The sequence below is a fragment of the Sceloporus undulatus genome, chromosome 4 (assembly GCF_019175285.1).
Source record: "Sceloporus undulatus isolate JIND9_A2432 ecotype Alabama chromosome 4, SceUnd_v1.1, whole genome shotgun sequence".
NCBI classification, from domain to species: domain Eukaryota; kingdom Metazoa; phylum Chordata; class Lepidosauria; order Squamata; family Phrynosomatidae; genus Sceloporus; species Sceloporus undulatus.
Genome location: NC_056525.1, coordinates 60,407,737 through 60,420,762, shown reverse-complemented (window position 1 = coordinate 60,420,762; position 13,026 = coordinate 60,407,737). Strand labels below are relative to the sequence as shown.

Below are 13,026 nucleotides of genomic sequence, written 5' to 3'. Positions count from 1 at the left end.
TTTCTGTTATTAAAAAAAAAGATTTCATCTAGCCTAAAATGAGCTGGGATGGGGGAAAACAATGCAAAAATGCTCCCACATTTGGGGAAAATCAAATTGTCACTCAGCCAGGAAATCCTCTTGGGAGACCTTGAGCAAGTCCACTTTCTCAGCCTCAGAGGAAGGCAATAGCAAATCCTTTCTGAATAAATCTTGCTAACGAAACCCTATGATAGGTTCATATTCATGTTGCTAATGTGACTACTTGAAGGCACACAGCAACAGTTCAACAACACAACTGGAGGAAATAAGATTGGGAGAGTTGTCCTAGAGAAACTATTCAAAGTGCAGCGGATTCTGTATCAAAAAAAACTGGGGGCAGAATTTATTCCCAATTAATTGCAGAATTCAAGAGCATGATCTGATGTGACTTAAGCTCCAAGTCTCACTGTCAATGAAATTTGCCCTTTGTTTAAAGTTCTTTGGTCTATGTCATCCTGTTTTAAGTCTGACTCCACTGTTATCTGTAGCAAACACTAGTAGGAGGCAAGCAACCGCTCCTCAAGGTTCGAGAAATAAACTGTTCCACTTATGTAGGCTCCTGAAATTCCAACTACTTAGAAAAACACCACCCAACACTGGGCAGCCTGCTACAACAACTTCATTGCAATGTTTAACACTGTCTTGTGATACAAGTCATTGACATCAGTGCAAGTAAATGGATCCTAAAGACCTCACAGCTAACTTGGCAAGAGGATGGATCTCCCTTCACTCAGCACACTGACTCACCTGTACCAGTTGGGGCAGATAATCCAGTAGCTCAGCATCAGATATGGAATCAATCCATTGCACTGCTGTTCTCCTTACTTCCTGATCTGGGAACCTGTAGGCACATACACCAGTAGTAAGAGTTTACAACAGATCCCCAACAGATTCTGTCCCCTCAACACACCATATGGACAATCATTTGCAATAGTGTAGTGGCACAGCCAATCAACTACACACTTGTTTAGAAAAGCATCGAGTTCACAACAGTTGTATATATGCACATGGCATAATCTATGGCAAGCATTTTCAGATACTGAAACATGTGTGCTACTGTTTGGAATATATATGGTGTAAAATGATTCATAATAATTATATAATTTTTTATTAAAGCATTAGCCCCTGTAGATATATACTGTAATATCATTTTAGATACAAGGGCATGTGTTAATTCTCCATTGTGGTAAACATTGTGTTTTTCTTAAGATATTCATGAAAAGCTGAGCTATGCAACTGTAATATTAGAGCTCTGTTGCAATGTACAGCAAGAAAATCTCAGTATAATTTGTTGAAATTGGTTGAATGAAAATCTGATGAAGAGGCATTCTTTAATCTAATCACCAGCATGGGGTGGGAACTGGGGAAACCAAGTTTCTAAGTGACCAGTCTGCAAAGGACCAGAGACTTTTATCTTAGGGTAGGGCTGTGGAATGTGTGTCCCTCCCAGTGAGATTGAATCATAGATCCTTCTATCATACATCCAGGATCCCTCACTGCTGTGTACACTGACTAGAGCTGATGAAAGTTGCAGTCCAGCAGCATCTGGAAGGTCATACATTCCCTAGCCATAACTTAGAGCCTTATAACACTGAGATCAACATGACTTACGCTGCGTGGAGGAGCCCAAGGGCATCCTGGTGATTCATGTGCGTCCATTGTTTCAGCAGGGCATAGATGTCAGGCAAACAGGTCCACTCCCAGCTTGGGGCACTAGCAAGCAGCAGAGGTAATGAGCCTGGCTCGGAATGACAGTAGTAACGCTTTTCCCATAGCTGCTTCCGATCAGCATCTGTTAGCCTGTAATGAGAAGCAGAAGATCAGTCTGGGGACACAAGGGTTACTGGCCATGATGGCTAAATAAAATCTCCATGTTTGGAGCTGATATGCCTCTGCATATCCTCTCTGGAAAGCTTCCAAGATCATTAGTATAAGTATTCTAGACAAGATGGATCTTTGGTCTGATTTAAGGAGGCTTTGTTTTGAAAGAGCCTGAGATCCCATTCTATGCAAAATAAAGGAATAAGTCAAGAAGTGATAGGAGAGAAAGAAATAGATTTCTGTACATTGTGTTTGCAGAAGGAGAATGTGTGTGGTTGTGTACACGTTAAAAGGAGAGGTTAGCAACTGTCCGAGAATTAGTTCTAGATTGCAATTCCCTGCAGCTCTGACTATGCTGAGTAAGACTGTAAGAGAGTTGTCTGTCTTGGCTTTACTTCGCAAACGAAGATTCAGGAAGGATTCATCCGTGCTTTCTACAAGCGCGTTGATGACGTTGTATGTATCCTTCGAGCCTGTGCAATGGATTTTTCTGGTGGAGCGCAGCGTGCACAGAACTGGCCTCAACCTTTAAACCAGAGGTTCGACTGCTGAGGCCTTGACAAGCATGGACGGTGGCAGCAAGGTTCTCGTAGGTTTGATTAGAGTTTCCTTCTCTTAGATGGTTGACCTTACAGGGTTAGATGAGCACCATCTGCCCAGGTTTGGCATTAGTGTTTTCCTTCTTCTAGGATGGTTGCCATAAGGCTAGAGAGCCTATTCTGCCTTTGGCGCTCTTGGTTAGACCCTTCGGTTGTGACCTGTCTGGCATGGGAGGCCCTACCGGTGGCTATTATACCACCGCCAGCATAGCTCACAACTTCATTAGGGTATGCAAGCCTGTCCCCCACACAGTCAGAGCATAGATGGAGGGGAATAGGAGGCCGGAAGATGAAAGTTAAGGAGGGAGGAGCCTCTTTCTTCAGGCTATCCCTGGTGGAGCTGGGTCTGCCTGATCACTCCCTCTCAGGCCAGAAGATGACAGTTAAGGAGGGAGGAGTCTCTTCCTTCAGGCTATCCCTGATGGAGCTGGGTCTGCCTGATCACTCCCTCTCAGGCTGGAAGATGACAGTTAAGGAGGGAGGAGCCTCTTTCTTCAGAGAGTTGTAGACCCATAACATCTGCAGGGCCAAACACTGTCCATTTCTGACTTAAAAAACATGGAGGCCCATTTGTTCCAATTGATGTAACTTTAAAACCTGGTTACCTAACTTTGGGGCTTGACAGACAGGGAGAAAGAGGCGGAGAGACGCCACCCCATTCTGCCCCCAATGGGGGCTGCAGCAACTAAATGGTGCCGCCTCGGGGAGCCTTAAAAAACCCCCACTTACAGCAGGTTTTTTTAGGGCACACGCGCACACTGATGTCGCCTGCACTGCACTTTTTGGGCACTGCACAACACGGATGTCATCATTGCGTGCCCCATCTGTATGGGGGCACGCCAAGATGGCACTTGCAGCACGCAATATGGCTCGGGAGCGTGTGGACGCTCCGCTCTCTCAAGCCATGAAATCAGCCCCAGGCCGATGCATAGCACCAGTCTGTAGCAGACCTTTGTTTGCTTTTTCTTGTCTCAGACTTTTTTCCTTTTATTTTGTGTCTACTAGGTTCTGAGACTGCAATCAGGGACTGATTTTATCTCATTTCTGCATAACACTTAGATGATTTTGGGAATGATAACCATGATAATAAAAAAAAGGGGGCCTTATCCCACCTCATCATATGCTGTTCCTTCATATGAACACAGCCTGAATCACATGTTTCTAGACAGTGGACTCCCAGTGCTACCAATCAAAAGATCTATTCTGTTTTTTCATCAATGGTCTTTTCTGTGGCAAAGAAACAAACAGAGTTGGCAGCTGGGAAACACAAGAAAATGACAAATGGAAGATGATTCCTGGAGCTCTATTTGAGTCAGGGGGACTGCAGGGTCTCTCTCATTTGATGATCATTCCCAGAGCAGAAGTGTGGATTTGTGTGGCCACTAGAGAGCAGCAAAGACATCAGGAAAAAAAGCCACTACATTTCCTATAATATGGAACAGTGCTGCAGTGTGTTCCAATGTATCAGTCACTGTCTCTCCAGGAACAAGATGGGATCAGGTGGCTAATGAAAGAACTGGAAGCAATTCCACCCCCAGTTTAGTGGAATCAAAGGTTCACCTGCCCAAAGGGCAGCAGAAAAAAATGAGGCTACAGCCAGACATATGTACAAGAGCACTGAGAAAATAGGCTGGCTCTTGTTACAACTGATGGAGCCATTCAGACACACTGAAAGACCTCTGCTCTTTCTTACAACGCCCCTTGAATTCTTTCTCCTCTGTTCGATCAGCCTCTGAAGGCTGGGTGGGAGTTGGGGGAAAATTAAACCTCCTGCAAACTTAGCATAGATGAATATTAAGTAGACCATATGTTTTATAATACTATCACCTTAAATATCCTGGAATGCAAAGCAAAGGTTCTGGCCACAACGGAGTGGGGTATGATGGCTAGTAGTATTTTCCATGAAAGTGATGTCACAAGACTTACGACTACTGTGCAGTAACCCTCTTAGACCATAAAAGCTTAGATATCTTCCAGATGAGTGGCAATGAGTTAGTACTCAGCCATGAAGGAAAAGTATGTATTCAGGGACACTATTTTTACAGCTTCCAGAGTTAAGCCTTATACTGAGAAGAGATTTGCCTCCTCTGTGGCTCAGATACCAACTGGAAAGTTGCATGCCTTGCTTTTGTCTGGGTCCTAGTGGGCCTGCTGTCATGTTGCCAATCAATTCAGGTCAATGCAAGGCCAGCTGAAACATCAACAATGTGGGATATGAAAGAAACATTTGGAAAGATGTGGATGATCAGAAAATGAAAATGCAGTCTAGGAGTGACAGAGGAAGGAATGGAAGGGAAACAAAAATTCATTTGTCTACTGTTCAGGAAAGGAAGACATACCCCCTGGCCATGGCCTAGACAGGAATGCCACAAGTAGAAACTCACTTTCTTAATATAATAGAAATTTTAAAAAGTGGCTAAGTAGTGGGACATCCTGATCATTGTGTAAAGATAAAGATGCAAAGGGATCAAGAAGCCTGGACCCACCCACTCCTGGTGACTATGGCAGGATACAGACTGCCAAAATGTAGTGTGGCGGCAGCGATTCTAGGGTTAGGGAGTGTGCACCATTTACACGCTCATAACCCTAGGGCGTATTCCGTACGTCAAAATGGCGGTGCCCTGTCTACATGGGTGCCACCATTTTGACATGATGGACGCGCTGCATCAAAACGGCACGGCGCGGGCATGATGTCCTGGCGCCCTTTCAGCAGCACCAGAAGGAGCTCTGAAACGGAGCTCCTTTCACTGTGCGCATTGCTGGCACGGCCTTTAAAGGGCCGTGCCAGCGATACGGAAGAGAAAGGGGCGGAGCAGCCCTTTTCTCGCTTTCCTCGCCATTGTCGGGGTGTCCTTGAGGCATGAAGCCCCAAGGACACCCCTTTCCAGGCCACAGGGAAGCGGTGGATCAGGGCCTCCGGGGCTGCCGCTGTGGCTGCTCAGGCCCCGATCCGTCGGGGAAAGGGATGGGTGCAGGCTGCCTCAAAGGGGAAGTCTGTATCCCACCTATGTTTCCTAATTTACAGAGGATAACTCTCTATTTGAAGGGCCTTCTGGTCTAAGACTGATTTAAAGAGAAAGAGCCATATAAAAGATTATTGAAGTTGCAATCAACTAGAGCTGGCTGGGGAATCCTTTGGGTGGTAAACCAAAAAGCAGTTGTTCAAGGTTCTACATCAAAACTTAATACCCAGACAGCAAACGATCTGGAATCCTACTGACGATATACATACACAAAACTCTAGGTTATATGGACATGAGTATTAAGTCCACACAAACACAGCCCATAGCTTTCATGAGCCTGGAATACATTTCCACTGCTATTTCTTGGTCAGGGAGGGAGGGCAGGAGCTGCTGAGGCAGCACCCAGCTACAGATCTGCATCCAAAAAAAGAGAGTTGTTGTCTGCAGCGATTGGCTGGGGATTTGACAGACTGATGACAGTTACTCCTAGTGCAGTTCTGTGAGCTGTTGGAGATCTCAGAGAGTGATAACAGGTCTTTTGTCACACTTCCAGAACTGCAACCATGTGCTGCCTGGATGGCTTCTGCCTGGCTTTTCCATCACAAGCTGCACCCCAGGGATGCCTCCCCGTACCCTCCCTCCAGCCAGTAAAGGGCCATCACAGTACCCTAGGGAGGGGCTGAAGGGAAGGATACAATGCAGGATATCAACCTGAGTGGGTAAAGAACACATCTGGTCCCAATTTTCCTTACAATGATGATATACTTAACAGCCAGCTTAAATGCAGCTCAGTGTCATCTTAAGCCCAAATGTTTTACTTATGTTATGTTTTTCAAGTCTACGTTAATTGCTTCTCTCTCTCTTCCCCTCCTGCTGTGTATGTGTGTGTGTGTGTACATATATAAATATTTATAAATGTCTGGAAGAGAAGACAATAAAAGGAATGGAGATAGGTGTAAAATGTCAATTTGTTCATATTCATATTTAGACATTCATACGAACTGGCATATGGAAATTTTACACTAATCTGCCTTCCTTTCATTGTCTTTTCTTTTTTGGCAATGCCTATGTGGTCCGCTACACTTCTGTTGAACCCTCAGCTCTGAAAACAGCTTCTCAGGATTGAGACATGTTTCAGATTAAGCATTTTGGGGCTTCATCGGCAAGGCAGTGGGTGAGGTGGCCTGAGATGCATAGAAGAGCTGGGTCAGTTTTGTGAGAGACTGCAGCTGGAATCCCAGGCTATCAAGATCAGGATGGTTGCATTGTTACTGGAATAGCAGGGAGGCTGGATGTAGGGATGCTGGCCAAGCTAGACAGGAGGGGCAATCACATAATAAGGCTAGCTCTGTTCCCACCAGTTTCCTTTAACCACCTCCAGGAAATTCATTCATTTAGACCAGAACAAAGATGAAGGAGAGTTAAAGTGTTGCCCACCCATGAGAACTTCCCACCCCAGCTATGACCCAAAGCCAGCAGGAAAGGATGTGGCACTGCCTCTTCCACAATGCTAGGAAGGGCCTGCCCACCCCTGAGCAATTGCGGCAGAAAACATAATTGCTTTTGGCTAAACAGCTGCTGGGATGAGGGGAAGGGGGTGAGGAGAGTCTTGCACAGTTACACCCCCACCCTGCCATTTCATGTTCGCCATCCTAGGCTTCACATGTCTGCATCAAAAAATGGGAGGAAAACTGGATGTTATGGGGATGGGTGTCTAAAGAAGAGGACTAGATGCAGCCAACAAATTAATAGGGATAACACCAGCCACCTGACCAAATAAAATAAAATAAATATTCATTCCAGACATACACAGTAGTTATGAATATGTTGGAATCATCAAATACAATTGGGAGCAGGGAGTTTCCTCTTTTTTGAATGTGCTTAGAAAGACAATCTGTGCTTGTTTTCACACTAGGCTTTATCTAAATCTGCCCTGCTCTGTTCACTCACTTGGCAACTGCACAATGTCATTGTTGAATTCCATTGTTTTCTGTGTCCACCAGGGTTTATTCAGACTTAATTTGCAGCAATTTGGCTGGGTGAGGAAGTGTTAAAGAAAAGAAAAAAGAAATTTCAGCATCAGCTTGCATGTTTAAGGGGGTTTCTATATCTTTAATTAAAACATTTCCTATTTGCAGGTTTATCCTATTTTAGGATAAAATAGGCCATTTCCACTATGAAAATCTTTCTGGATTCTTTATTGGATAGGCTCTCAATGACCTGTTAGGGAGTGTCAGAATTGTCTCCATTCATATTTGTATTGAGATCACAAGGATCTCCCTGACAAGAGAAGTCTGATCATGAAAAGGAGAGTTCAGAGACATGAAAAGCAGACATTTATTTCATAGAATCATAGAATCATAGAGTTGGAAGAGACCACTAGGGCCATCCAGTCCAACCCCCTGCCATGCAGGAAATCCAAATCAAAGCATCCCTGACAGATGGCCATCCAGCCTCTGTTTAAAGACCTCCAAGGAAGGAGACGCTATCACCCTCCGAGGGAGTGCATTCCACTGTCGAGGGAGTGCATTCCACTGTCGAACAGCCCTTACTGTCAGGAAGTTCCTCCTAATGTTGAGGTGGAATCTCTTTTCCTGCAGCTTGCATCCATTGTTCCGGGTCCTGTTCTCTGGAGCAGCAGAAAACAAGCTTGCTCCCTCCTCAATATGACATCCTTTCAAATATTTAAACAGGGCTATCATATCACCTCTTAACCTTCTTTTCTCCAGGCTAAACATCCCCAGCTCCCTAAGTCGTTCCTCATAGGGCATGGTTTCCAGACCCTTCACCATTTTTGTCGCCCTCCTTTGGACACGCTCCAGTTTCTCAATGTCCTTTCTGAATTGTGGCGCCCAGAACTGGACACAATATTCTAGGTGGGGCCTGACCAGAGCAGAATACAGTGTCACTATTACTTCTCTTGATCTAGACACTATACTTCTATTGATGTAGCCTAAAATAGCATTGGCCTTTTTAGCTGCTGCATCACACTGTTGAGTCATGTTCAACTTGTGGTCTACTTGGACTCCTAGATCCCTTTCACACGTAGTTTCATTCAGCCAGGTGTCACCCATCCTATATCTGTGCATTTTATTTTTCCGCCCTAAGTGCAATACCTTACATTTCTCTGTGTTGAATTTCATTTTGTTAGCTTTGGCCCAGCTTTCTAGTCTATTCAGGTCATTTTGAATCTTGATCCTGTCCTCTGGGGTATTAGCTATTCCCCCTAATTTGGTGTCATCTGCAAATTTGATAAGTATGCTCCCAATTCTGTCATCCAGGTCATTGATAAAGATGTTGAATAGCACTGGGCCCAGGACAGAGCCCTGTGGGACCCCACTGGTCACTTCTCTCCAGGATGAAAAGGAGCCATTGTTGAGCACCCTTTGGGTTCGGCTGCTCAACCAATTACAGATCCATGTAACAGTTCCTTTGTCTAGCCCACATTTTACCAGCTTGTTTGCAAGTATGTCATGGGAAACCTTGTCAAAGGCCTTACTGAAATCAAGATATACTATATCCACAGCATTCCCTTCATCTACCAAGCTGGTAATTTTATCAAAGAAAGAGATTAGGTTTGTCTGGCATGACTTGTTTCTCTGAAACCCGTGTTGACTTTTTGTGATTATGGCATTGCCTTCTAGATGTTCACAGACTATCTGTTTAATTATCTGCTCCAGAATCTTTCCTAGTACTGATGTCAGACTAACTGGACGATAATTGTTGGGATCCTCTTTTTTCCCCTTTTTGAAGATGGGGACAACGTTTGCCCTCCGCCAGTCTGCTGGGATCTCTCCTGTTTTCCAGGAATTTTCAAAGATTATTGCCAATGGCTCCGATATTACATTTGCCAGTTCTTTTAATACCCTTGGATGGAGTTCATCTGGTCCCGGAGACTTAAATTCATTTAGATTAACAAGGTGTTCCTCTACTATCTCTTTACTTATTCTGTGCTGAAATTCCCCTATTCTGTCCTCTGCTCCATTATCCTCAGGTTGAGCACCCTTTTCTTTTTCTGAGAAGACTGAGGCAAAGAAGGTGTTGAGTAATTCTGCCTTTTCTCTGTCTTCTGTTAGCATTTTGCCATCTTCTCCACGAAGTGGCCCTACTGTTTCCTTCTTCTTCCTCTTGCTGCGGACATATCCAAAAAAGCCCTTTTTATTGTTCTTAACCTCTCTAGCAAGCCTGAGTTCGTTCTGCGCTTTAGCTTTTCTGACTTTACCCCTACACATGCCTGCTATTTCTTTGAATTCCTTTTTTGTGATTTCCCCCTTTTTCTATTTCTTATACATGTTCCGTTTCAAACTTAGCTCGGTTGAAAGTTCCTTAGTCATCCATCCTGGTTTCTTGAGACACCTCCCGTTTTTCTTTCTCACTGGAACTGTTTGAAATTGTGCCTTCAGTATCTCTCTTTTGAGAAACTCCCATCCGTCCTGAACTCCTTTATTTTTTAGTATTTCTGACCATGGAATCGCTCTCAATACTTCTCTAAGTTTACTGAAATCCGCTCTCCTAAAGTCTAGGATGCATGTCTGACTATGCCTGGCTTCTCCTTTCCACTGTATTACAAACTCCAGGAGAACATGGTCACGTCCACCTAATGATCCCACCACTTGCACCCCATTAACCAAGTCATCCTTGTTGGTTAGGATCAGATCTAAAATAGCTGACCCCCTTGTTGCCTCTTCCACCTTTTGGACCATGAAATTGTCTTCCAGGCAAGTGAGGAATTTGCTAGGCCTTGAGGATTTTGCTGAGTTTGACTTCCAGCAAATATCAGGATAGTTGAAGTCGCCCATCACTACTACATCTCTCTTTTCTGACTGTGTGGTCATCTGTTCTAGAAAGATATCATCCAATTCCTCCGTCTGACTTGGGGGTCTGTAGTAGACTCCCACCGTAACATCCTTGTTGTTTCTCTCCCCTTTGATTCTTATCCAGATGCTCTCCACCTGGCTTCCATGATTGATGTCCAGGATCTCTTCACTGGTGTAAACATCTCTGACATATAGTGCTATTCCTCCTCCTTTCCTGTTTGGCCTATTTCTCTTAATAAGGTTATACCCCTCTATTTCCACATTCCAATCATGAGACTCATCCCACCAGGTTTCAGTGATGCCTATTATATCATATTTACTTTGTTGTACTAGGAGTTCGAGTTCATCTTGCTTATTTCCCATGCTCTGTGCATTAGTGTAAAGACATCGCAGACCTTGGTTCCCTTTTACTTGCTGCCTGTGCAAGTTTTTTTGCCTCCCACTGTTGGGTCCTTGCACTGTTTGCCTTGTCTCCTCTATGTCAGTTTGACTATTTTCGCCATCCCTTTCGCCTTCCTTAATATTGCCTCCCTTCCCCTCGGAACTCAGTTTAAAGCTCTCCTGATCAAGTTCTTGAGACTGTTGGCAAAAACATTTCTTCCAACTGGCGTGAGATGCAACCCGTCTGTTGCAAGAAGTCCCTCCTCATGGAACCGCAGCCCATGATCGAAGAATCCAAACCCTTCTCGGCGACACCATCTGCGAAGCCAGTTGTTCACATCCACGATTTTCCTCTCCCTTCCTGGACCATGCCCTTCAACTGGCAGAAGAGACGAGATGACAACCTGTACATCCATTCCTTTCAGCTTCCTACCAAGCGCCTCGTAATCCCTTTTGATGTTCTGAATGCTGTGTCTTGCAGTATCATTAGTTCCCACGTGGACCAAAAGGAAGGGGTATTGGTCAGAAGGCTTGACCAGTCTTGTGAGCCTCTATGTCACATCACGGATCTTTGCACCTGGAAGACAACACACCTCTCGAGACATCTTGTCAGGCCTACAGATCACTGCTTCTGTACCCCTCAGCAAGGAGTCCCCCACTACGACCACACGCCTCCTCCGAGGCTTAGCAGCGACTGTTCCCTCGGGTGGGACTCTCAGGCTCCCCTGCTCTGTCCCTGAAGTCTGTCCATGCTGCTCTTCTTCATCCTCCTTGATAAGGGAAAGAGCTTCAAATCGATTCTCTAGCTGCAAACTCCCCGAACAATTCCTTCTTGGCTTACTTCTCTTTGTGACATTCCTCCAGCTGTCTGCCTCCTCTGTTCGGCAAGTGACCTCTTCCACCCTAGCATCTTCTTCTGCGTGGTACTCATCCAAGATGGTTAGTTCTATTGTGTCCAGGAAATCCTCTTGTTCCCTAATATGCTGAAGTGTAGCTACTCTGGACTCCAGCTGCTGCACTTTCTCCTCCAAGAGTGCTACCAACTTGCACTTGGTGCATGTGAAGTTCTCGACTTCTGTAGGCAAGAAGAGAAACATCCCACAAGAGTTGCAGGTGACTGCAGCAGATCCCTCGTTGTCCATACTTCAAAGTCTTTAGTAATGAATATAACGGTCAATCTACTGGGAATACTCCTTTAAAGGAATGTACTGGCTGTTAAGTTACACTTAAAGGGAAGGTTCTGTTTCAATATCTGATTCTAACCTGATGCCACTTGAGCAGAGTTGTTGAGTTAAAACGGCGCGCGGCTCTGGAAGTTGGTATATAAAGCTAGTCTGCTAGCTCAGCCCCCTTGTGACTCACAGATGTGACTCACAGAAGCTCCTCCCCTTCAGCAATGAGCACACGGTCTCAAGCACACGGTCTCAAAATGGCTGCCAAACAGCTCCTCTCCTTCTCCTCTCTCTGGCCGGACTGCTCTGGAAGGCTCTGGAAGTTGGTATATAAAGCTAGTCTGCTAGCTCCACCCCCTTGTGACTCACAGATGTGAACCACAATTTAACAGTTGTGGTTCCTAACAGGGCAGTCACTAGTTGAAGATTATACATTGCCAGCAGTAAAGCATATCCTGAATCCTACCTGGTTGGAAAGATTAAAGAACAAAAGAATGAGAATCAGAGTATGTTTCGAATCCTGTCCTCTGAAACTGAGAAAAGAAGACAAGAGACAAGCAAAGAGATATTCATGAAAAGCTGAGCTATGCAACTGTAATAATCTGGATCCATCCCCATAAAGTAAAATTAATAAATATCAATCTGTCCTTGTCACATGGCCTAATATTAGGGTCAGTCCTAGATATTCTTGTATTCACTTCCACTGGTGGACTCATGCACAGTGGTCATCAACTGATCTGGCCTACTTATAGTTAGAAGATATGGATGCTGCAAGATTGAGAAGGGTTGGCCTTCAATTTGTCTGAATGTAAGGGAGACAGGTTGAAGAAACACTTCCTTAAACATTTTCCTTGATTAGTACATACAGGGATCTGAAAAACTTTCCCCGACTGACAAGGAAAGAAACACTTTTTTGTACACTTTCCTTAATTGGCAGGGAAAGAAGCTTCTACTATCTGAGCCATCCTTGTCAGCAAACACAGATGGAAAGATGGCACACACTCAGCTGCTCTCCAGTAAAGGGCCAGAAAAATTGCAATCCCCTTATAAAATGTACAACCCACTACACTGCAAGCTTCTAAATGTTGTTGCTACGATCAATAGAGTATTCACAGTTTCACCCAAACACCCCATAACTTCTCCATGTGCTGTGGAAAGGCAAGCAATCTGTCTTTTCTTAGCAGTTCTACTCAGTAAGAGGGAAAGTCTCAGTGTTAGCAAGATAGGTGGGTTACAAACCGCCATTAGGGAC

At 44.7% G+C, this 13,026-nt stretch overlaps 1 protein-coding gene across 2 annotated transcripts in view; it reads right to left on the bottom strand.

Annotated features, from left to right (window-relative positions):
- PIK3C2B (phosphatidylinositol-4-phosphate 3-kinase catalytic subunit type 2 beta) overlaps nt 1–13,026 on the bottom strand; it is a 132,219-nt gene that overhangs the window by 35,903 nt on the left and 83,290 nt on the right. For both annotated transcript variants that reach the window (XM_042464570.1, XM_042464571.1), the window contains 2 exons: nt 1,633–1,821; nt 769–862 (listed from right to left, as the gene is read on the bottom strand). In XM_042464570.1, the coding sequence (XP_042320504.1) occupies nt 769–862; nt 1,633–1,821 (283 nt within the window). The remainder of the gene's footprint in view (nt 1–768; nt 863–1,632; nt 1,822–13,026) is intronic.